Source organism: Tursiops truncatus, chromosome 3 (assembly GCF_011762595.2).
Source record: "Tursiops truncatus isolate mTurTru1 chromosome 3, mTurTru1.mat.Y, whole genome shotgun sequence".
Taxonomy (NCBI): domain Eukaryota; kingdom Metazoa; phylum Chordata; class Mammalia; order Artiodactyla; family Delphinidae; genus Tursiops; species Tursiops truncatus.
In genome coordinates this window covers 123548846-123573288 of record NC_047036.1, presented here as the reverse complement: position 1 = coordinate 123573288, position 24443 = coordinate 123548846, and the positions used below count along the sequence as shown (strand labels likewise).

The window sequence follows — 24443 nt, the reverse complement described above, 5'->3', positions numbered from 1 at the left end:
GCACTAGAGATATAAAACCATGACATTTAATGTACTTTTTACAGGTTTTGAATGAACTCTTTGCTAGGAATTATTACTAAATAGAATAGGCCGTTTGTGAATGTTCTATGCATGCGTATGTGGCAGGCAAGTTAGGCAGTATCTTCTGATAGTATAAATGTCAAAAAGTGTTTTCAGCTTATTTTCTTTCTCCCCACCCCTTCAACCCCCGCCACAGAATTTAAGAAATGAAGAGCAAGTGGCTATAATTCAGGCCAGCACTGTGCTGTCCCTGGCAGAAAAGGTAATAAATCATACTAACATTCAAATCATCTCAGTGTCTGGCTTAACACTTGGGGTTGAAGGACAATCTCTTTGCACATGATTTTGCATTATTGAATACCTAATAAATATTTTATTCTTCAGGGTGATATAACCCAGATAGAATGAGAACACACAAAAGAGGAGTCAACACACTGATTTAGGGTGGGTGGATAATTCTTGCTTTGGAGTCTCTTAAAAATATAATTCTGTAAAAATGCAAAACCTGGATTACATTACTTAAGCCATCCTTACCAAGCTGGGAAACCAATAAAGAAGGGTTTTGTTAAGTGGTAAATTGGAGCATGGCTCTTTCTGTGGGCTTTTCCTTGGGTGTATACCTACCAGTTATTCCAACTGATTCTGTAACTTGGTGGTGGCTCCCTGCACCTTCATTTAGAAAGCCCAACCTGGGGACTGTCAGAAGAGCAACACTGCGCGTTCTCTCACCCCCTTGTGTCTAAACCTGGTAAATGCAAGAGAGAGAAAAAAGGAAAGAGCCAAGTGAAGAAACCTGGTAACTGGCTGTATTCAGGGCACCTTGAGAATCAGCACATAGCTGACAGTCATGTGTACATGGCTGGGTAAAGTAAGAACTTATGTACTATAAGTTCCTTGAGATGCTTTCTTAATTTCTAAATGCATAAAAAAGCATGTTGTAAATTAAATGAAACCATGAGCAAGCATTCACCTTGCTCCAGTCTGAAATGAGGGAATTCTGCTGGTCAAATGACCCAGTTAAGTTACTCAAACAAAACAATGACATTTAAAAAAATGGCAGAGGGAGAGGGAAGAATTGCTATGAAATAAAAAGTTACTTAAGAAATATTGAAATGGTCCTTTTTTGCATCCTGATTCAAGCAAACCAAGTGTGAAACCAAGGACATTTTGCTGACAACTGGGGAAATTTTAATATGGACCAGGTATCAGATGACAAAAGGAATTAATATTAATTTTGCAAAGTGTGGAAATGGCCTTGTGGTTATGTTATTTCTTAAAAGACCTTAAGCGTTAGGGACACATACTGAAGTATTTCATGTGAAATATCTGGGATTTGCTCTTTTAAAAACTTCCACCCTTCACAATTTAATAACAGACCTTATCACTTTCCCTTTCCTCTTGTGATCAAATTAATAGCACTACATTGTCCCTAACATAGGTCTAGAATCCAGAATTTGGCAAGAGGGCCCCCTTGGAACTGGCCCTTACCTATTTCTCCAGCACCCCACTTCCTTCCTTGGTCACCAACCAAGGTCCAGCCATGCACAGATCCTTTTGGGGCTCCAGTCTCCTCTCTCCTCTCTTCTCTCTCCTCTCCCTCTCTGTCTCTCTGTCACTCTATCTCTGTCTCTATGTACCTCTACGTATTTTCATCCCTTGGTCCTTTACACTGTTCCTTTTGTCTAGATTTTCTCTTCTTCCCTTTCTACCTTTGTCTGGCTAAATCTTAATCATTAGACCCTCCCATACATGGGGAAGCCTTCCTATTCACCCAAGCCCAGTTAGGTCTTCTCACTCAGTGTTCCCACAGTGACCTGTGCTTCTGCTACCATGGCTTTTAGCAACGGTAATACAACCACACTTTTTTTTTTTTTTCCTGTAGTTCACTAGACTCTACGCTCCACGAGGGCAACTCTGGAATCTGTTTTTCACTCTTTGTTTTCCTAGTTTTTCACACCAGAGCATCTCATCCAGTTGGAGTCATGAAGGGCTATGATTCTTTATTGCAAGCTTTCCCTCAAGCTTCCTACTAAAAGCAGAAAGTACCCTATAGCACGTAGGAACTGTTCTAGTAAAGCTTTGACGTATTAGTTCGTGCCTCCACTTACCTCCTTTGCAAAACAGGTGTGAAGGGTTCGGATTAAACAATCAAGGGGTGATGCCTATGCGCTTAGCACTGTGATTGAAAGTGAGGAATCAGCTGAGTAAGACACAAGCTTGTCCTTAAAATGCTCATGGTCTGTGCAATTGCCTTTTGTGCAAATCTTTGCAATTCATAAGCTAAAGTCACCGCCTCCCCCCATGTTTGGGATTCACAGATAAACATTTCTACCTCCAAGTAATTGTAAATATCATCTTGAACTTCCTGAGACCACACATTTGAATTATCTCTCTACCATCTGAGAGTGTGACCTTTAGCCAGAGGTTGAGCCTAGACAAATTTCCAACAAGGAAATCCTATTGTGACTTCGTATTAAAAATAATAAGAGCAGTGACCTTATGTGAGGACATATTACGGGCCAGGGACTGTGCTAAATACTGTCTGTGCACTATCTCATTGCTCCCCACAACCACCCTATATTCATCCACTATTTTCATTTTATCTGTGAGAAAACTGTGGCCTGGGCTATTCATTCCTCATCCTGCATCATCCATGTAGTCAGAGTCAGGAGCCAACATACAAATCTATAGCTAAAGCCCATGACCGGATTACTTCACTTCACGGTTCTCTTAAAAACATAGTGTGGGATTTCCCTGGTAGCACGGTGGGTAAGACTCCGCATTCCCAGTGCAGGGGGCCAGGGTTCGATCCCTCGTCAGGGAACTAGATCCCACATGCATGCCGCAACTAAGGAGCCCACGAGCCACAAGTAAGAAGCCCGCCTGCTGCAACTAAGACCCAGCGCAACCAAATAAGTAAATATTAAAAAAAAAAAACATGGTACACAAGAGAATTTGTTTCTCAATGGTAAATAGGCAGCAAGCAAGAGAAAGCATTTTAATAAAGCTTGATGGTACACAATTGCAATATGAGGGTGTTTACAAGAAACCCATGACTTTGGACTGAAATTTGTTTCATGAGAGAAGCCATATGTATGTACAAGAGCTGAGAGATTAGCACCTCTCCAGTCTCCACGGCCTTTTTTCTTTCCCCATGTTCCTTACAGCCAAGGGGCTGTTGGATATGGTGGCCCCTTGTGAATACCAAGGCTTTAGTATATAGAAAAATGCTCAGTACACCACATAATTTATCACAAACAAACTAAGAAGAAATAGTTGGTAGTGAGGCAAATTTCTAACAGTGTGGAAGTACAAAAATGAATGTTAACCAAAAACAAGAATGTATTGGTTACCTAGTACGTGCAGTACACTGTCAGTAGGACCTTAGGTTTATTACATCCTTTAATCTTCACATTATTATTAATCCCATTTCACAGATAAGAAAGTTGAGGCTTAGAGAAACCAGGTAACATTTCAAGGCCACATAGCCATGAAAAGCTAGGATTGGGATTAGACCCAAGGTAGTCGGCCTCTAGGACCCACACACTTAATTATTTGCCCAATTGCCTCCCTGAGGGATAAGTTTATGGTTAACTTGATGGAGACCCATTATAACAATTTATTCTCTGAAACCATATATGTGGTAGGCTCACAGTATATTATTCAAAGTCTAAATTCATTCAGGGTGTTGATCTGCGCTAATATCAACACCATCTAACAGAATGATATATTCTAAGTGTTAGGAAAGATAAGTTCTTTCTGTGTGATTTAAAATTTGTCTCCACTCAACAAAAATGATTCCTCAACATTTAGCTGTAATCAGTGTCATATACTGAAAAAAATGCCATTTCTCCAGATTCACCTGGCCTTCTTTCTTTCATCATGCTCCCTCCAATCATGGAGAATTAGACATACCTTCTGCTTGGAACTTGCCCCTCCCCTTTGCTTAGTCATCTCTGACTCATTCCTTACACCCAGTGCAACTGTCATTTCCAATAAAGCCTCCCATGGTGTCCAATGAGGGCAAAACATGTGTTGGTCTTATTCACCATCACAGCCCTAGTACCTAGCACATTGCCTCACACATGGTAGATATCAATGAAGGCTTTCGTTGAATGAAGAATGAATGAATGAGTGGAAATTTATAAACTTGTTTCTGAGCTAAGAGTTAAAATGTACCAAGTTTTCACTCCAATTCTTAGTCTGCTTCCTGAGATATAAGGGGAAGAGACACTAAGCAGCTCAGGAGGCAGCACCATTTACACCATGTCAAGCAATCATGTCAAACACTTGTGTCTGGTTTACCCCTTAGTGGATCCAGCAAATTGAAGGAGCAGAGGCTGCCCTGCACCAGAAAATGATGGAATTGGAAAGTGACATGGTGAGTAAAAATGAGATGTCAGAAAACAAAAGAAAAATTGACAAGACAAATGGAAAACAACTGTTTTCTAGCAGTTTTATCTGGCACGGATGGAAGTTTGTAGCCTTGCCATTATTTTGTGTATAGACTGTGAAACAGAATGCCCAGAAGTACCCCACAATTTCAAGTTATAGCCTCCAGAAATATCATGTTGTAATTTTGTAGTATTTCCAGAACTAATGCTGAAGAAAATCCAGTTAGGTGTTTTCTTTCTTAGGCTAAATAATTTTTCCACCAAATTGACAGAAATGATGGGTGTAACTTTGGTATTAAAAATCCCCAAGCCACCTCACTCCCATTAAGATAGCTACTATCAAAAAAACCCAACAAAAATCAGAAAATAACAAGTGATGATGAAGATGTGGAGAAACTGGAACCCTGTGCAGTGTTGGTGGGAATGTAAAATGGTGCAGCTGCTATGGAAAACCGTATGGTTAGTGGTTGCTCAAAAAATTCAAAATAGAATTTCCATATGATACAGCAACACCACTTCTGGGAGTACACCCAAAATAACTGAAAGCAGGCTCTTGAAGAGAGATTTGTACACCTGTGTTCAAAGAGATTTGTACACCTGTGTTCAAATTTTAAAATAAAATTTATTTTAAATTGTGGTTAAAAAACCATACAGCATGCAATTTGCCATCCTAAATTATTTATTTATTTAGGACACACCAGGGTCCAAGTTCCCTGACCAGGGATCAAACCCATGCCCCCTGCAGTGAGAGCACAGAGTCCTAACCACTGGACCACCAGGGAAGTCCCCCATGACTCTTCTTAAAGCAGATGCCCACCCCCAACCCCCTGCCTCCACCACCCCTTCGTAAGTCTTAGCGAGACAGGCAGATGGATAAATTGGTCTGTTAGTTGGTATGTGGATGGAGCAATATGTGTGGTTAACTTTGTGCCCACTCTCTAAATTATCTTTGTGTTTGCTAATGATACACCGATGAGTTTGAATAAATTGTTTTTTATTATACAACTTTGCTCTATTACATTTCATGACATTCTTACAAAAATATACTATCCCAGTATATTTACACAGATATATTTATTAGCATCTATAGCATTTATCTTGTCAGAAGTCTACCCTTAGGGACTTACCTGGCGGTCCAGTGGTTAAGACTCCATGCTTCCACAGCAGGGGGCATGTGTTCGATCCCTGGTCGGGGAAATAAGATCCCACATGTCGTGCAGTGAGGCCAAAAAACAAACCAACAAACAAACAAACAAAAATCTATCCTTAATGACATACTCTTAAATTGGTATAGAAATCCTTTAAGACATTCCATGTGGATTGTTTGTTATATATTTTTTCTTCTTTCCATTGATTTGTACATTCCCTGTGTGAAACTATAAAAGTTGAACTATTTCCCTAAAAGACAAAATCTGTGACCCTACAAATACTAGTGATTTGTCTTACAGTGGAATTAGAGAAAACGCTAATCAATACAATATATATATCACTTTCTCATTAACTAAGCTGACTCTATCTATTAATGTCGCCCTTTTTTCTAGGAACAATTCTGCAAAATCAAAGGCTATCTGGAAGAAGAACTAGACTACAGGAAACAAGCTCTCGACCAAGCATATATGGTAGGTACAACAAGCATTGGAGACACTCCGAGTGTTTACGATTACATGCTCTGGAGTAAAGCATCCTGTGTAATTTGTCATGTCATGTATTTGAATAGACCACAACGTGCAGCTCATTTATTCAGAGTTTTCCAGTTCTCATTCTAGAACAAATATATCTCTAGTTCTTTGCTGTTACAATACTCTTATAATAGTTAATAAATATTTCATTATACTTGATTTTTTAAAAAATTGAATTGTGTTGTTAAATAATATTTAAATAAACAACAGATTGGATGGCAATGTAGATTAAAGAGAAATTTTATTAAATCAAATCTGATTGTTGGGGAGCCTAGTCTAGGGGTAGAATAATGATGTATTTAATGTGATACATATTTTTAATTCATTTATTTCTGACAACAACCCTAAGAGGTATAGGGAATATTATTATTTATATATTACATATGAGAAAATGAAGGCTTAGAGAGAAAAAGAACTTGGCCCAGCTTGGTACACAAGTAGGTAGTGTTTAGATCTGACTCCAGACATTGTGGCCTTAACTACCGTCATCCAGCCACAGTAAGAATATACGGGTATGTATAAAATGGATAACTAATAAGAACCTGCTGTATAAAAAAATAAATAAAATTTAAAAAAATTTTAAAAATGTATGGGGAAATGGGCTGTGCCTTTTTCTCTCCTCCAGAAGATTGTGCTGAAGGAGGAGCACATTTGATCCATTCCCCCGAACCAAATTCATAAAGCATCATTCCTAATATTGGACTACAGCTTGCACTTCTCTCCGTGTGGACACCACCCTGCCCCCCACCATAATACACTGTAATGACTCAAGAGAAAAAGAGGAACATTTTGAGGAGTTGCTAGTAGAGGTTTTTATAATGCTTTCCTGGAAGCAGCCTGAGTCACTTTTGGGAAAAGAGTGAAGCACTTAGCCCCTGCTTATATCAAAGATGAATTAGTACTCCCCACCCAAGATGAATAAGAGATTCTGAGCACTGACTGATGGGGAAAGGAGAGGATGAGTATTGGCTGCTGATTAGAGAATAAAGAAGGAGGTAATTTTTCCCTCCCTTCCTATCCTTTTAGCCTTGCCTTCTCTACCTACACACGGTAAGATTAAACTGCATGTGTGTGTGTTCCAGGACTGAAGACTCATTCAGATAATTATTAATATATTTAACTTTTAAGAGATGAGACCTGCTTAGTCCAGGACAGGAGCCTGGAGAACATCCCTCACCAGGGCGTGTCCTTTCACCTATGTCAGAGTCACAGGGGATAAGATGATAGATTTTGGAAACTGTATCTGAAGCATGTGAAAGAAAAGAAAACTGGGGTATAAGAAGCAGTAGACTCTTCATCTAAAAAAGAAAAGCCTCAAGGAAGCATTTTATAGCTAGAGCAACTATAAATCTCAGAGTATTAAAAAACAGACCAACTCCAAAGACTCTAGGCTATATCTCTCAATTGTTATTTTTATAAGAAAAAAATGGAGACTATAAAGCCATCTTCAGAGGTGTGTCATGTGGAAGAGAGGTGGCATTATGTGTGTGAAATACCTCCAATTTCAAGTATTTTACTCCAACTTGGACCACTTTTCAATGCTTATTTATAAAAATATGGCCACCACGATAGATGTCTTTAAATATCTGTCAAATGAAAGAGAGAACAAACTTATTTTCAGCTACATTTGAGAATAGAAGGATATACAGTTATTATAACAAAGTAAGGACTTGCTAAAAATGAAAAGTATGTGACATGGACAGGATCACAAGAAAAAGAACAAACTCTCCATCATCGGAGTAGTTCACGTATTGGCTAGATGATCCTTATGGCATCTTATAAAGGGGATCATCAAAAGGATATTTAAGGTGGAGAAGCTTTTTTTTTTTTTAATTATTTATTTTTGGCTGAGTTGGGTCTTCATTGCTGCACGCGGGCTTTCTCTAGTTGTGGCGAGTGGGGGGCTACTCTTCGTTGCGGTGCGCAGGCTTCTTTTTTTATATATAAATTTATTTTATTTACTTATTTTTGGCTGTGTTGGGTCTACATTGCTGCGTGCGGGCTTTCTCTAGTTGTGGCGAGCGGGGGCTATTCTTCGTTGCGGTGCGCGGGCTTCTCATTGCGGTGGCTTCTCTTGTTGTGGAGCACAGGCTCTAAGCAAGCAGGCTTCAGTAGTTGTGGCACACGGGCTCAGTAGTTGTGGCTCGTGGGCTCTAGAGCACAGGCTCAGTAGATGCGGCGCATGGGCTTAGTTGCTCTGTGGCATGTGGGACCTTCCCGGACCAGGGCTCGAACCCGTGTCCCCTGCACTGGCAGGCAGATTCTTAACCACTGCGCCACCAGGGAAGTCCCAGTGTGTGGGCTTCTCATGTCAGTGGCTTCTCTTGTTGCGGAGCACAGGCTCTGGGAGTGCGGGCTTCAGTAGTTGTGGTGCACAGGGTCGGTAGTTGTGGTGCGCAGGCTCCAGAGCTCAGGCTCAGTAGCTGTGGCGCATGGGCTTAGTTGCTCTTCGGCACGTGGGATCTTCCCAGACCAGGGATCAAACCCTTGTCCCCTGCACTGACAGACAGATTCTTAACCACTGCACCATCAGGATAGTCCCTAAGCTGGATAAGCTTTGAAATTTATTTTGTTGCTAGGATCCTGTGAGACTAAAATAATACATCCCTCCACATGTACACACATGTGTACATTCACACACCACACGTAAGATGCTAAATTCCAAGGTTTTCTAATTCTATTTGCCAGAGAATCCAGGAACTAGAAGCGACTTTGTACAATGCTCTGCAGCAAGAAACTGTTATCAAGTTTGGTGAATTATTAACTGAAAAACAGCAAGAGGAGCTGAGGACAGCAGTGGAAAAGTTACGGCGGCAGATGCTGAGGAAGAGCAGAGAGTACGACTGTCAGATTCTACAGGAGAGAATGGAGCTCTTACAGCAAGCCCATCAGGTGAGGATGTAGTCACTACATCTGTGTTGGGTGGTACTAAGAAAATGGGACCAAGTGCTCAGTACATAGTGTTGACTATAAGTATGGAGAAGCCTGGGAGCTAGAAGCTATTTTCAAAGAGTAAAATAAGTAACTGTTGTTTTCCACCTACACTCAGAAACAGGACCATGGTTTTATAATGAATTAATCTGAAGAGAATTGGCACTTCAGAAGCACTGTGTCATGCTACTGTTTTTGCGACTACTTTGTCATGAAACACCCCTTGAATCTCATGGAGCCTGATTATGTCCCTTATGCTGGGAAGGGACTCTCTGGGACTCAGTCCAGGACACAGATAATGCTTCCCCGCTGTTACTCATCCCAGTCCATAACCTAGCCTGATCAAATAATCCGAAGAGGGTAAAAGGGAACAAGGACCTTTCTCTTTATTCCCAGAATAAACAGCAACAGCAACAAGGCATGGAAGCTGCCTCTTACTTACTGGCCTGTGCTATAGGTCAGGAGCTAAACTAAGGGCTCTACTTCTATTGTTTCATTTAATCTTGGCAATAGCCCACTACTGTAAGTATTCTCATTATCCCAGCTTAAGAGATCATGATACTGAAGAAAAGAGTGCTTAGGTGATTGGCCCAAGATGACAGATAGTAAGCAACAGAGCCAGAATTACACCCCAGATCGGCCTGACTCCAAGGCCAGTGCACATAAACATGGCACTGTGCTGTCTTCTACAGCTTGAATCATCTATAATTTATATGATTTATCTAGACCGGCAAGGCTCAAAATAAACACCCAATATTAACTTATAGCCAAAATTCTTAATTCCAACTATTTTTTCATGTCACAGATTGACAGGCAAAGACTAGGGTCCTGGTCAAAAAGCAGATTCTGAAATAATTCCAGAATTGAAAGTTCCAAGCTAGGGTATTCGGTACTCATAAGCTGAAATGAGCAACTGGTACGAAATCCAGATGGGCTCTACGGGAGGTAAGAATCACGTGGTCATTAGAGATCAAGGTGAGTAGAAAAGGAACAGGGGTGATTTTTTGTGGATCTTTACAGGCTAACAAATTACCCAAGTTAACAGGGAACTCTGAAGCCATTTTGTCCCAGAGATGATAAACACATGCATGTTTGTTTCACTGGTTCTTGAGATTCCATCATAAAGGTTTGGATTTTGACTCTGAAGAGAGTTTTAAAGCTTTCAATAATAGACTGTGCGGTATCATTGCATTAATGCAGGCATTCTTCCCTTCTATAAGGGAATGAACATGTCCTCTGCATAAATTTCTCAGGCTGCAATAGCATTTAATTAATTTCAGCAAAGAAGGAGGTGTGTCATAGAACCGCAGAAGTGTTTATTTTTAAGATGGACAAGTAGTTATCTAAATTTTTTTATGATTAAAGCCTTGTCAATGCTTTTGTGTCTCTTCAGTCAGCTAAGGTACTTCACTCCCAAAAGAGATGGTCCTGTTTGTTTTGTTTTAAGTTACCCAGTCTGAACTGTTAAGTACATTATATTTCTAAGCCTCAGAGAGTTTCATTGACATTTTCTGTCTCCCAACCAGATATTCATTAGAATATGCCTTTCCAGTTATTTCTTACTTTCCTTTCAATCAGTAGCTTTGATTTGAGAGAATTATTCCAGAAAGCATTGGCCAGGATTTGTCATATATAAGTTTATAATGCAGTCTAAATTCTAGAGCATATCACTAACCACTCATTAGACATTTCTGTTTGAATGTTTTAGAGTGAACTCAAATGAAACATACCTAAACACACATTCTTATCCTTATTTCTCCCTTCTCTCCCCATCTGCCTGTCTTGGTTAGTAGAGCTACCATATGTCAAAGCACTCAAGCTGAAAACCCTGGGGTCTCCCCTGTCCTTCTCCCCTTTTCTGATGTCATATTCTTTCTCAAAAGCCTCCATGACCCCAATTTCCGGTTGAGTCTAGTCGTGCTATCTCCAGGTCCTTCAGTAGCTGGCTACTCCTCCCCTAAAACCCAGATTTGAGACAATCTTCATAGCTTACCTTTCTCTCTGTTCATGCAGAACTCTTCCCGTACCCCTTAGGCCATGATTTCCCACCTCCAAGCCTTTGTTTTCCTGATTGCTCACCCCAAAATGTCTTTCAGAGTCTGCTGCACTTATCCAAATCTTCCCATTTTTCAGTTTAGATCCAGCTCTTCAGAATGCTCTCCCTGATGAACACAATGAACTACATACTACTGAAAAAATCGACATTCCATACCCTTTTCATACACTCATTCAGAACCATTTATTGAGGGCCTGCTTGTGCTGGGTGCTGGGAATGTGATGGTGGAGAAAGACATAAAGGTCATTGTTCTCATGTATCCTACCGATGAAGAGGGAAAAAGCAACAGCGCAAATGAGCAATAGCCAGGGCAATTTCAGAGAGTGGCAATAAGTGCTCTGAAGATGTGTGCATGTGTGTGTGAGAGAGAGAGAGAGAGGGAGGGAGGGAGGGAGAGGGAGAGAATGAGAGTGAGTTTGGGAGTAGGATTAGCCACTCTAGACTGGCTGATCAGAGCAGGCCTCTCTGAAAATGTCGAAATCCCAAGAAATCAGCCACGCAAAGATTTTGGCGAGGTGTCCCAGAAGTTAGGGTCAGCAGGGGCTAAGTCTCTATCATGGGAATGTTTGGAATATTTAAAGAGCAGAGAGAAGGCCAGTATGGCAGGGGCACATGGAGCCAAGGGAAGGTGGTTATGAGATGAATCTGGAGAGGTGAGACAGGCCAAGGTCATGCTGGGCCTTGAAGGAGTTTGCGTTTTATTCTGAGAGCAACTTGGCTAACTGTCCCTCTCCCTCTTCCTCGCCCCCTTAAAACTCAAGGACTGCCGTGATCATTTCACACTCTAAGAGTTCACACTGGCTGCTATAGGTGGATGTAGGATGCACAAGATTAGAAGATTAGAAGCAGGAAGAGCCGGCAGTAACCTCTCACACAGTCATGATGGGGGACTTGGTGTACTTAGTAGCAGTAGAGACCAAAAGTCGTAGAAAAGGGATCTATTTTGGACTCCATAGAGTTTACTGTGAGACTGGATGGCAGGCTGGCAAGCAGATGGGACGGAAAAAGACATAAAGCCCGCAGCACACAGTGGAGCTTACCTAACTCATTGAATAAATATGTATACGCAGCTGTTTTGTGCTAAACACTGTACTGGGTATTAGAGGTTGGCGATGAGGTTGTGCATAGCTTCGCCATTGTTTACTTTTTCTGCTTAATCTGTTTGTCCCTGTGTTTTACATTTTTTCTCCCCATCTGGATGTGATAGTTCTTTGAGATCAGGAACTAATTGATGCCTTGCCTGTATTCTCCATCACATCCAGCACAGTCCTGAACATGTGAGAAGGTGCCCAACAAGCACAGGCTTGGTGGCTGCATAGATGCCGTAGTAATCTCATGATTTTGTAGTGCTTGCCTCTACATCCAGCAGACATAAGAAGGAAGTTCTTGCACACTCAAGGTAGAAACAGCTAGCAAATTTATCCTTTCACTGTGTAGCTTTGGAGCATAAGCCGCACTATGGAAATACAAGCACACACATCACACACATTTATCATTCACTGTCACACACATCAGCATTCATTGTCACATAATTTCATGGTCCTTCTGACAAAACACACCCTCCTCTCCTGCACAGACCTCACCCTCTTTCCTTTAAAGCAGGATTTCCCAGTCTCTGCACTACTGACATTTTGGGCCTGATGATTCTTTATGGGGGGGTGGAGACTGATCTGTGGATTTCCCAGTCTCTGCATTACTGACATTTTGGGCCTGATGATTCTTTATGGGGGGGGGGGTGGGGGGTGGAGACTGATCTGTGTACTGCAGGTGTTTAGCAGCATTTTTGGCCTCTACCCCTTAGGTGCTAGTTGCACCCCTTCCCCCAGTTGTGACCAGTGATCACATGTGATTCAAAACTGTCCAGAAATTAGATAGTGGTGATGGTTGCACAACTTTGTGAATATACTAAAACCACTGAATATTACACTTTAAAATAAACTAACTCACTTTTTTAAATGTCCAGACACTGCCAGATGTCATCTGGGGTGCAAAATCACCCCCAGTTGAGAACCACTTTAGAGAGAGGAAGATATGATTTCCAAGTTCAACTGTTCTTTGTTCTAGCTTCCCTTTTGTCTCCCCACATTGCATTGTAAAACCTCTCCTTCTATATTATCACGTTGTTTAGCTTCCACTGTTTTCTTCTTAAACTCCAGTTCTCCATTTTCTAATTATTCCCAAAAGAGGCATTAAATTACAAGCTTGCCCTGTGTAACCCTGTACCATGAACATACAAGGCCTTTAGATTGCCAGAAGGAAATTTGAAGACTCTTTTCACTTATAAATTAGTCTATGTAATGTCAATTTCAAATCTGTGCTATTTAAATTACTGGAATTTTGTTATAGTTTACAGGTAATTTCAAAGACAGTTCTGGAACTTTTTTGTCTTCAGGATTACTTGTGTTATTCTTGTTATGTTTGGGTTTTTTTTTCCCCTAGTTTATCAGTTCCTTCTTTTGAATTTTTTTGAAGTGGAATCGCTACCTTGTTTTGTGAAAATTGGTCAGTCCTGTTTCGTGAGGAAATTCCACCCTGAAACAGATTTGAAATAAGGTTGGAAAAAAAAAAAAGGTAGAACAGAAACTGTTGGGATAGTTGCATTTGTGTGAGCCAGTTTTAGCCATTTTTTAATGAGGTAATAAACAACCAAAAACCTTAATCAAATGGTTTACAACAAAATTTGTTTCTTGCTCTCTAGTTCTGGGACATACAGCTGTCTCTACAAGGATGTGGCTTTCCCACATCTCACTCCCACTCACGTTCCACTGGCCAAAACAGGTCTCCTGACCAAGCCCAAGGACAGTGGGGTGAGAATCATGCCTCTCTCACAGGGAAGGGGTCTTCAGGGATAGATTGACCCAGAAGAGAAAGGGATGGCAAATATTTTTAAAATATAATCAGTGAAAATGATTTTCACTGTGAGTACAGGTAATTTTTGAAACATGCAATAACCCACTGGGTATAGAAAAACGTATATGTGACATTTCCAGATGTTATGTTTTTATAGAAAGTTCTGTGTTTTAGGTTGGTGAATGATCTTCTTGTTTAACTTAACAGACTGAAAAGCTTCTTTTTCCCATCCCTTTCTTTTTCAGAGAATTCGTGACTTAGAAGATAAAACAGACATCCAGAAAAGACAGATAAAGGACTTAGAAGAAAAGGTACATGTGAAGTTCAATATGTATTTCAATCTTTATTTTTTAGATCAGACAATAATATTGTTTTCACTCACCGTGTTTTCTTTCTTCTCAGCTATTGTGTATCTTGTGTAGGCAGGTATAGTTACAGCAAACGTAAACTCTGCCTGTAGTCAGGCACCAGGATTCTAGCAAAGCTTCTGCCTTCAGTTACATTTTTGCCTTTTGTGTTGATTCCTGTCCTTTTCTATCAGTGTTTTCTTTCCTCAGTTTTCCCTGTCCCATCTTCACTTCTTTGCCAAAAGTTTCTTCTGAGTTTTGTTACTCTACGTTCCTCTTCCTTTTAAAAATCCTTTTAGTCCCTTTTTAAAAAAGTCTTTCCCATTATTCATAAAAAGCCCTTCCTCCTTGTGCTGCAATTTCACCTCAATAATACATTCAGAAATTTAGATTGACACATGAAAACTATGCCCTCATGTCACTTCCCCAGTGGTCTGAGAGAGGAACTGCTTCTTCCAAGTCAGCCAACACTTTTGGCAGGGGTGGGGGTGAGGTAAAGAGGGCATTTGGAAATGTGTGTGTTCTGGGAGAAGGGAGAGGGCTAGCGCAGGGATGCTCCTTAGCTGCAGTGAGTTCAACAGTCTTGCATAACAAAGAATTATCCTGCCTACGATGCCAGGGGCGCCCTGCCAAGGAACACAGCAGGGATGGCAAGAGGTGTTCTATGGAGTTCCAGTCTCATTGACTGGAAGTAGCAGCCTGAATCCCTGTGTTGCGAAAAAGCATGGTTGTTTTGCAGTATCTCATGGTCACCCAAGAAGCAAATAGCAAACCACCTGCCATTTCTGAGATAGTGATTAGAATTTGGTTCATTCCAAATGGCTTTTATCGTTGCCCTTATGTGAGCTCAAAGGCCACTGGTAGGGTCCAGTAGCCAAACAATCAGCCACCTAGATTCTTATGTAGTCTGGGTCTTCATGTACTTATTTGAGCTTGGGTAAGTGACTTTACCCACTGTGTCTAAGCCATGTCTATTCAATAGGGATGGTAACACTCACCCTCACCTCCTCTCATGGGTTCCATGAGGAAAAAAATGAGGTCACTTACATGAAAATTAGGAAATACTAAAAAAGTATAAGTCAAATTAAAGTATATTTTTTAAAATTTCCAAATGTAAAGTTACATATCTTATACAAAATTTTAAATTTGAATTTGCCTCTTTTCCAAACTGTGCTATTTAGTTCTTCAGGGTAAGAGTGTAGTAAACGAAAAGCTGCATCTAATTTCCCAGTGTTTGGCAGAAAGACCCATAGAAAGCAGGGGTTGTCCACAGTTTCCCTGGCTGTCAAAGGACACACCTGCTATCTTCCATTTTCCACGTATTTAAATGGCTACCCTTGGTCCTAGTCAGTCTCTCTGCTAATTTGTAAACAGTCCTGGGGTGGCTCAAGGAGGAAGCTGCCAGCTCTTCCCCAGAAACTTCGTTCAGTTCAGTCCCCACTTAACTGAGGAAAAACAAACAAATAAAGGAATTTTCTAACATCTAGTCAGGTCACCACCCTAGCCAAATTAAATGTGAACTTTTCATTTTACAGGCCTGAGCTTCCTAAATATTTATGATAATAGGTTAATGTACTTAACAGAAAATGACGATTATTTAGCTATCAAAGCAGCATATTCCATATGTAGTACTAAACTAAGCCACTTCAAAAACAATCCAGTTGGTTTTTGATTAGAGGTTAGAATGACAGATGAGGTTTATAAAGTACCTTCTATTCACTTGACCTCAATTCTACTCATCCACAAGCATAGTGAAAAGGCTAAAGATCACTTATGTCAGGGATAGTCTTCATTCTTTCCCCTGGAGTACTTGAACACCTTCTCAGGGTACATACAGTATTCCTTCTTTGTTCCTAATTCCCATGCACACAGTGAGTATAAATCAGGTGGTAAAAACAAACATAGCAAAATTGCTTCCCACGTGCCGCTCTTCACCATCCAAGGCACTTCCACATTCATCATCTCATTTGATGATGAATTAGCATCATCCATTATAATTATTATTATAATAAATAATAATATTATAATTAATTATCCTGAGAAACGTACCACAGATATTATGTTCCCCTTTTATACAGATAATAAAACAAAGGCTCAGAGACATTAAACAACTTTCCCCAAATCATATAACCAGTCTATGGCAAATCAAGACCAGAGGTCAGTATCCGACCCTAAGTGCCACAGCCTGCCTACCACATAGCATGGAATTTAGACTCTCATTGTAAATCAAGTGATGGGCGTCCCCTCATGCCCAGAGAGGTAGCTCTGACACCTGACCTTCTCATGGGAATAGTGGAAGCCTTCCATTCCTCTCCTCCATCCACTCCTGTTCCATGTGCCATCCTATTACTATCCATCTTCAAGGAATGGAAAAAAAAAAAAGGACAGAGTTTCTGCTTTTCATAGTACTAGACCAGTCACTAATACATGGCTCTTCACACCATGTCTATAACTTGTTCATGCAATTTTGCCACAGGGAAGCAAGAGCCTTATAAGTATGGCATTAAAGGAAATGTGCAAATAATATGCCCAATATGAGACTGCCATACAGGACCCTATTCAAAAATGTCATGACCAACAGAAGGCTCCTGAAGTGTGATAACAAGGCAAAAGACTTCATGACTCTGTAAATCACCGAGGAAATCAGTATTCGAAAAAACGGATCTGACCTATGACATTTTATAGTTTGTATACAGTTGGTTTTCTACCAGTGCTACACAAGCATGTTTTCCATCCAAGTATCTGCTTCTCTGGTGAAGGTTCTTGGTGAAGAGAGAAATGTCGGACTCCATTTAACTTCTATGAGTCAAATAAGGAGAAATCTATCTCAGAAGCATGACAGCCTGGAACGGCAGCATCCATTCACTGTGTGTAGTTACCTCTGATGAATAAACATAGTTCATACCAGTAGGAGGACCACATATCCTCACTCAACCAGGACAGACCCAGGTTATACCTGTTGCCCTGACGTAATTACTAATACAATTCCATTTCCCTCTGAGGAGTGCCCCACTGTGGATAAGTGATCATATGTTTACCCTACAGATTAATACCTTAGTCCTAAAACCTAACACGTTAATCAAATAACGATAGCATTGAGTGATTGTGTACACTTTGATCATTTTTAATTTTTTAAATTACCCTCTCACACATTAAAAATAGAGACAATAACATGTAATAGAGTAGGACTTGGAAGGTCTAACCTCTAGGCTTCACTATACCATCAGATTATAGGCAATTAGACTATTGATTAACTGCTCTGTGCTTATTTTTCTTACTTATAAAATTAGGAGCTTAGGCCGATGACCTGTTAAGACCCTCTCAGAGTTCTAAAATGTATCAGTCGATGTTAGTTGAACACCAGTTATTCATTGCATTGCTTTACCAGTGGATAAATAAAAGGTATGGTTTTTTGAAATAAAAGGTGTTTGGTGTATATATGAGAAATGGTCAGATTTGAGCAAAGTGGAAAAGCTGAGGTTTTGTACGACCTGAATGGCAGTACAGAAATTCAGATTTACATAATCTTCTTCTTTTTCTTCTGCAGTTTCTGTTTCTATTCTTGTTCTTCTCTCTTGCCTTTATTCTATGGCCTTGATGTCAAGGTGCCTCTTACAGGTAAGATTCCATTTAATTCTCAAAATGTGCTTCTAAGAGGTATTTGATAAGAAGGATGCTGCATATAGTTACTATGCCCATGTTTTTTTTAAAAAAATACACTGGGTATTTAAATGCCATAAACTGAGAAATAGATCCAATCCATTTGGGTGATTATTAAAGAAATGAAGCGACCATGAAGCATGATGGAAATCAAGAACTTTTTTCTAGCTAACTGTCTTGCTTTGGGAAGTCATCATGTCTGTGGATCTGTGAATTCTCATTGTAGCCCCTCATTACACTGAAAGAGTCATTTCTGTATCTGCAAAGTAAAAAAAAATGAGTATGTTTTTAGTCTCTCTTCCAGGTTGAAAATTCTGCTTCTGTAAATCTAACAAGTTAAAAATGACTGATTTTTTTAACCCTTTCTCCCAGTCCCTCTTCATCAGGACTCAGGAAAAAAGACTGTTTAGGGAAATTGGATCTTGTTTTAAAATAAGATAGTTTTCAATGTCAATTTAGAAAAAAATGAAGACTCACTATTATTATATTATCAAGTCAATTTCTTATGAATACAAGTATAAATCATCTTAGACAGTGATTCCCAATGCTATTAAAAATACAGATTCCAAAGCCTTACCTCCGATTTAATGAAGCAGATTACTAGACGTGGGGATGAGACAGAGGGTGAGAGAGGTGGAGAGTAAAGATTGATCTATATTTTTAACAAGCATACCAGGTGATTCTGATGTCTGCCCAGGTACAGAAACCACAAACCTTAACACCATTATTTAAAAATAAACAAGGGCTAGCTGCTATTCTAAATCTGTTTACCATGGTGTGTGTCCACCTTGATTATCCTATTAAGTTATATTATGCAGGGATCTTTCGTGGACCTCACGTTACTTAACATTTTCTATAACAAGTTGAAAAATGGAAGAGAGACACTTTCTCTCTCTGTGGGTATCAACTCTGTTACCTGGATGTGAAACAGAAAAGCAAAAGTACTTTAACATGACCTGATACAAGGAAAGAGTGAAGCAGATATCCCCAGAAAGTTGTATCCTCATATACCCAACTCCCTGGCTTTATTCCTTCCTCCAAAAGATTTTCTTTTCAGACTGAAAATTATCCTCTGTCTGACAAGAAGGGTGGTAACCTTGCAGCACATAAAGAAGAGGACTTAGTTTCTTAAACTGAATGAGAATATCTAAAGAGAAATAGGTGAGATTCTCTAGGAAAGGATCAAAATGGCCAGAGCATGAGAAAACAAACAGCCCTCCCATCCCCCAAATAGCAGTCAATCAATCAATCAATCAATGAGGCAAATAAAGTTCATTGAGACACAAGTACTACATGGTAGCGTAGGGAAGAAAAATCAAACTTATACATAAATACTAGCTAGGAAATGAGTAGGCTTGAACATTAATATCAATAATGACTAACAATTACATGCTAGGTGCTGTTCTAAGCAATAGATACATTAATCCTCACAAAACCCCCTAGAAAGTAGGTGTTGCTTTTATTTCTTTTTTTAAAAGTTGGAGAAACTACAGCATGTGATTCTCCCAAGACCATATAGCTACAGTGGGCAGGACTAGGGTTTGTACCCAGACAGGCTCACGCCAGAGTCCACTTTTAACACCATTCTGCCTCACAGATGAAAGAGGGCCTTTCTCTCACATTTTGAGCATTATTTACATTCATATATATCAGCAATCACAGGGGTCCTGTCTACAATCTGTGTACTACTACATAGCTCTTGGGTTTTGAAATTGCAATGTGCTCATCTCCATACCTTTTCCAATTGTTTGTAACTCCTCGAGGGATATACAAAATTTGATTTGCTTTTCCTCCAGAGGCGTGCGTGGTTGACACTTAGGAATGGTCAAATGAAAAAATGCAATTATAATTAATAATAATAATATAGCAAATTAATGTGGCAGTGAATCTGGGTAGTAAAAATATGTAGAGGAAAAAGGCTGAGTAGAGTGTACAGCTTTGAAGTTAACTCTAGTGTTAAGTTTGAATCCTGCCATATACTAGCTATGTCATGGTAGGTTTAGACCAAGATTAGGTTTCCTATTCCATAAAATGGTTATAATTATATTAACTCCAGCATGGCATTATGTTGAAAGAATTAAATAAGATTATACATATAAAGGATTTGCCACATTGACTGGCACATGGTTCAGTAATCAGCAACTCTTAGCTATTATAAAAAAGAAAAAAAAAGTTGGCTGTCACATTTACTGAGTTTGCAAATATACAAGTTTGAAAATAAAACCTCTAAGTACTGCCGAGTAGTTTACTACCTAAACCAAAAGGAGTAGTTACCTTTTCATCTCTTCTTTTCCGAGAATAATCTGGATTTCAATAATACAAGGGAATAAAACGTTACTGGAAAGTGATTAATGCTACTTATATGTCCAAAGCAGGCAAGAGAGAGGTAGGAGGAAGTAAGGAAGAAAAGTGCTTTCTTATTGGCGGGTAGTAAGAGCATGCTGCAAATAACCACAAAAATATTTTTCCTATTAAATTAAAGATTTATATTCTGCTCTAAACCTAAGACTAACTTAAATTGTATATAAAGATAGCCTCCTTAAAATGAAATGACTTATGCTTCTTTCCTTGTAGCAATTACCTAAGTCATTCTTGTCAGTGATGAACTAGAAGCTGCTGAAGGCTCCTGACTCCTTACTGCTTTCAGTGGTTGCTGACTAAATAACTCCGTTCATGCGTCATCGTGGGACTTTTACCTTAAGTAGGGGAACCCCACGTAGTTTCAGGAGATACCATCTGCTCATGCATTCATTTTTTTCCTTCCAGTTTTATTGTGATATTATTGACATACAACACTGTATAAGTTGAAGGTACACAGCAGAATGATGTGACTTACATACATCGTGAAATGATTATCACAGTAAATTTAGTGAGCATCTACAGAATTAAAGAAATAGAAAAAAATTTTTTTCTTGTGATGAGAACTCTTAGAATTTACTCTCAACAACTTTTATATATAATATACAATCACATTAATTATATTTATCATGTTGTACATAATATCCCTAGAACTTATTTATCTTATAACTGGAAGTTTGTACCTTTTGATTGTGCATCCAGTACCTCTTCCCCCTACCCTTCGCCCCTACTAATCACAAATCTGATCCCTTTTTCTATGAGTTTCTTTGCTTGTTTTTGAAGTATAATTGACCTATAACATTATGTTAGTTCCTGTTACACAACATAGTGATTCGATATTTCTGTACATTTCAAAATGACCATCACAATAAGTCTAGTTACAAGCTGCCATACAAAGATACTACAACTTATTGACTATATTCCCCACATTGTACATTTCATACCCAAGGCTCGTTTATGTTGCAACTGGAAGTTTGTACCTCTTAATCTCCTTCATGTATTTCTTTCCTCCAAGTATTCTGCATTTTTATTCTAATAAATAGTGTACCACTAATTCTTCCATGTTAGACACTTACACAGGAAGGCAAAGGAAACAAGAAAATGAGAGGACTGCAGAAATAGCTATCACCAGGTTAGTTGTTACATCCAGGTTACAATGACCATTGAAAATCCTCCTCTTCTGAGGAGGGATGGATTAGTGAAGAACAAAACAGAACCAGCTTTGTTCATTTTGAAGTTGGGAAGACCAGACAGAGAACAGGTGAGCGTGATTCTTCATCCACATATTCTAGTTCATTTTTAATGATACTTCTCTGGTGTCAACCATGAATTTTTGAACTTGATAGCTCAATATTTTCGCTTCCTGTCTAGTAACATAAACCATGTTAAAAGGCACATAATATTGCGTTGTTGTTCTGATCCCAAAAAAACTTAACAATAAATGCTGTATTATAAAAACAGCCACAGCTGATTAGTTACAAATTCTCCATTAAAATATACGAATGTTTATTTCTTATTACATTTACATTTTTTTCAATCCCTCTTCCCACTAATGCCTATAGGTAACATGTGGAAAACAAATGGCAATTGACCAATATCTACAATATACGTTGTTTAAAATCGGAGAATTTTGCTCCTTGTTCTTTTATATTGGTAAAAGAAGTCCATTTGATGCAGCATTATATGCTAGCTAATCAGCCCTTCCTTTATGTAAACATATCCATTAGCCTTTATCTAGTCGTATTAAAATTGTTTCCCTATCCGTCTCACACATTAGACTGTTAGTATAGCATAGGGTAGGGCCTATGCTGTATTCATCTTTGTATCTTCAGTGTCTACAACAGTGCCTTATATTTACTTAGGTGCTGAATAAATTTTAAATTGACAGATGGACTGAAGGGCAGATGTATGAATGAATAACTAGCTGGGTAAATGAAGGTGAAAGCAGATTTGTGACCTGTTAGATCAGGGCCCTGGATAGCATAGTAATGTAACACCAAGATAACTATCCAGTTTGTTCTTTATATGTTGTTTGGAGAATAACTTAAAGAATGAGTGAACAGAGGAAAGAATACATAAATATATTCTCCCCCAGCTCCGCAGGGGTGATATCTTACTTATTGGAGTCAGTGCTTCTCCTCAGACACTCTCATAACTCGCTCTTCATACAGCCCGAATGAGTTTTAGGAAACACCAATCTAATCATGCCCCCTTCCTGGGAAAACATCACCATTAGGGTCAAATCACGGTTCCTTAATGTGGCCAAAAAAGCCCTGTCTGATCTAACTACAGACTAACTGAGGCCTTGTGTTGTTCCAGGATTTCCCTTGATGAGCTATACTCCCTTCTGCCTACCACAGAGGTCTGCCCATTCAGCCCTTGTGTGCAGAGTAGAGTCAGTTCTCTATGTCCACAGGTTCCGCATTCTTGGATTAAACCAACTGTGGATGGAAAATACTCGGAAAAAAAAATTCCAGAAAGTTCCAAAAAAGCAAAACTTGAGTTTGCTGCATGCAGGCAACTATTTACATAGCATTTCCATTGTATTAGGTATTGTAAGTAATCTCGAGGTGATTTAGAGTATATGGGAGAATGTGCATAGGTTATATGTAAATACGACACCACTTTATATAAGGGACTTGAGCATCCTTGGATTTTGGTGGGAGGTCCTGGAACCAATCCCTCATGGACACGGAGGAACAACTATACTTTCTGTGCTGCTTTATCTAGTGAACACCTTCTCACTCATCCTTCAGATCTCAGCTCACTTGTGATTCCCTCAGGGAAGTCTTCCTAGATTTCACTCCCAATCAAATGTTATACGCATTTGGAGTTTTGGGTTTTGTTTTGTTTTGTTTTTTAATTACTGCCTCTCGCCTTCCTTGCATATAAAGTTCATGAGGGCAAAGACCATAGATGTTTTCTTTACTCTTGTATCTCAAATACCTAGACAGTGTCTAGCACATAGTTGACAATCAATAAATGCATTTTTAATGATAGTAATGATACTATAATAAGGAAGAGGACATCCTGTTTTGCAGTTGAAAAAGTACATTTCATGTCCATTATTTTATGTAATACTTACAACAGTTCTGGAAAATAGATACTATTATACCCCTCCAAACATTAATTTCCTAACTAAAAATTAGCAAGTAATAGCATCTACTATTTTTCTGAGAATTAAGTAATATTATATAAGTAAAGTAACCAATATAGTACCTAGCCCATAGAAAGGATCATTAAAAGCCAAGTTCCTAGGACACACCAAGTGTTCTGTTTTAGATCATGCATTCTGAGACGTGCTTCCCTCTACCTGGACCACATTTCCAGCAGCACCATCAACTAGTTAATGTCCATTTGTCCTTCCCATCTCATTGTAAAATTACGGACTCAGGGAAGCCTTCCTTGATCCTCTAGCTTCAGTTAAGTTTCATTCAATATTTTTATCTTCTTTACTAGGATTCTCAAGGACCAATTATCTAACAATCCTCCATACCAGTTTCCTCATCTATAAAATGGAAGTAAGAATAACAGCTACCGTTTATTGAATACTGTACGATAAGTTGTATATAAGGGTTGATAGATTGAAAAGTATTGGGAATGGCCCTTAGGGTCCCAGATGGTACAGTATAACTGGTTAGATGGTGGTACCCTTTACCATGAAAAGCATATGTGGAAGTCAGGAATAGGGCGTGATTGCTGTTCATGAGTTTTGGCTATTTGTCATAACCAGAGAACAGGAGTTAGCTACAGTTTGTTAATCAATGCGCCTCTAAGTACGTGATCCATAAAGGATCTGAACCAACTTCTAACAGTTAGAAGACTCTAAAGAACAGTGAACATAAGTAGCCTATCAATTGATCTCGGCACATATTTGCTAAGTTTCTCCTGTGAACCGAGCAATGCAGCAGGTACTTGGATACTGGAGTCAGAGGTCAGAAATGACATCACTGTATTCATCAACTTAGAGTCTGGTGGCATGTCATAAACTCTCAGAAGGGATGACTGCAGTCACTGTTTTACAGAGGAGGAAACTAAAGCTCAGCGCTGTAGAGCAATACATTCAAAAGAATCCCTGAGGTTTTGTAATATCCAGAAGGGCCTTCTGAATCAAAGATGGATTTGTATTTTATACAGTTTTAGTTAT

General features: G+C 39.3%; 1 protein-coding gene across 1 annotated transcript in view; it reads left to right on the top strand.

Moving 5' to 3' along the window:
- The window catches only part of JAKMIP2 (janus kinase and microtubule interacting protein 2), a 172559-nt gene that overhangs the window by 138633 nt on the left and 9483 nt on the right, over positions 1-24443 (top strand). The window contains exons 16-20 of the mRNA XM_019924657.3: positions 218-283; positions 4334-4402; positions 5957-6034; positions 8783-8986; positions 14177-14242. Of these exons, the coding sequence (XP_019780216.1) occupies positions 218-283; positions 4334-4402; positions 5957-6034; positions 8783-8986; positions 14177-14242 (483 nt within the window). The remainder of the gene's footprint in view (positions 1-217; positions 284-4333; positions 4403-5956; positions 6035-8782; positions 8987-14176; positions 14243-24443) is intronic.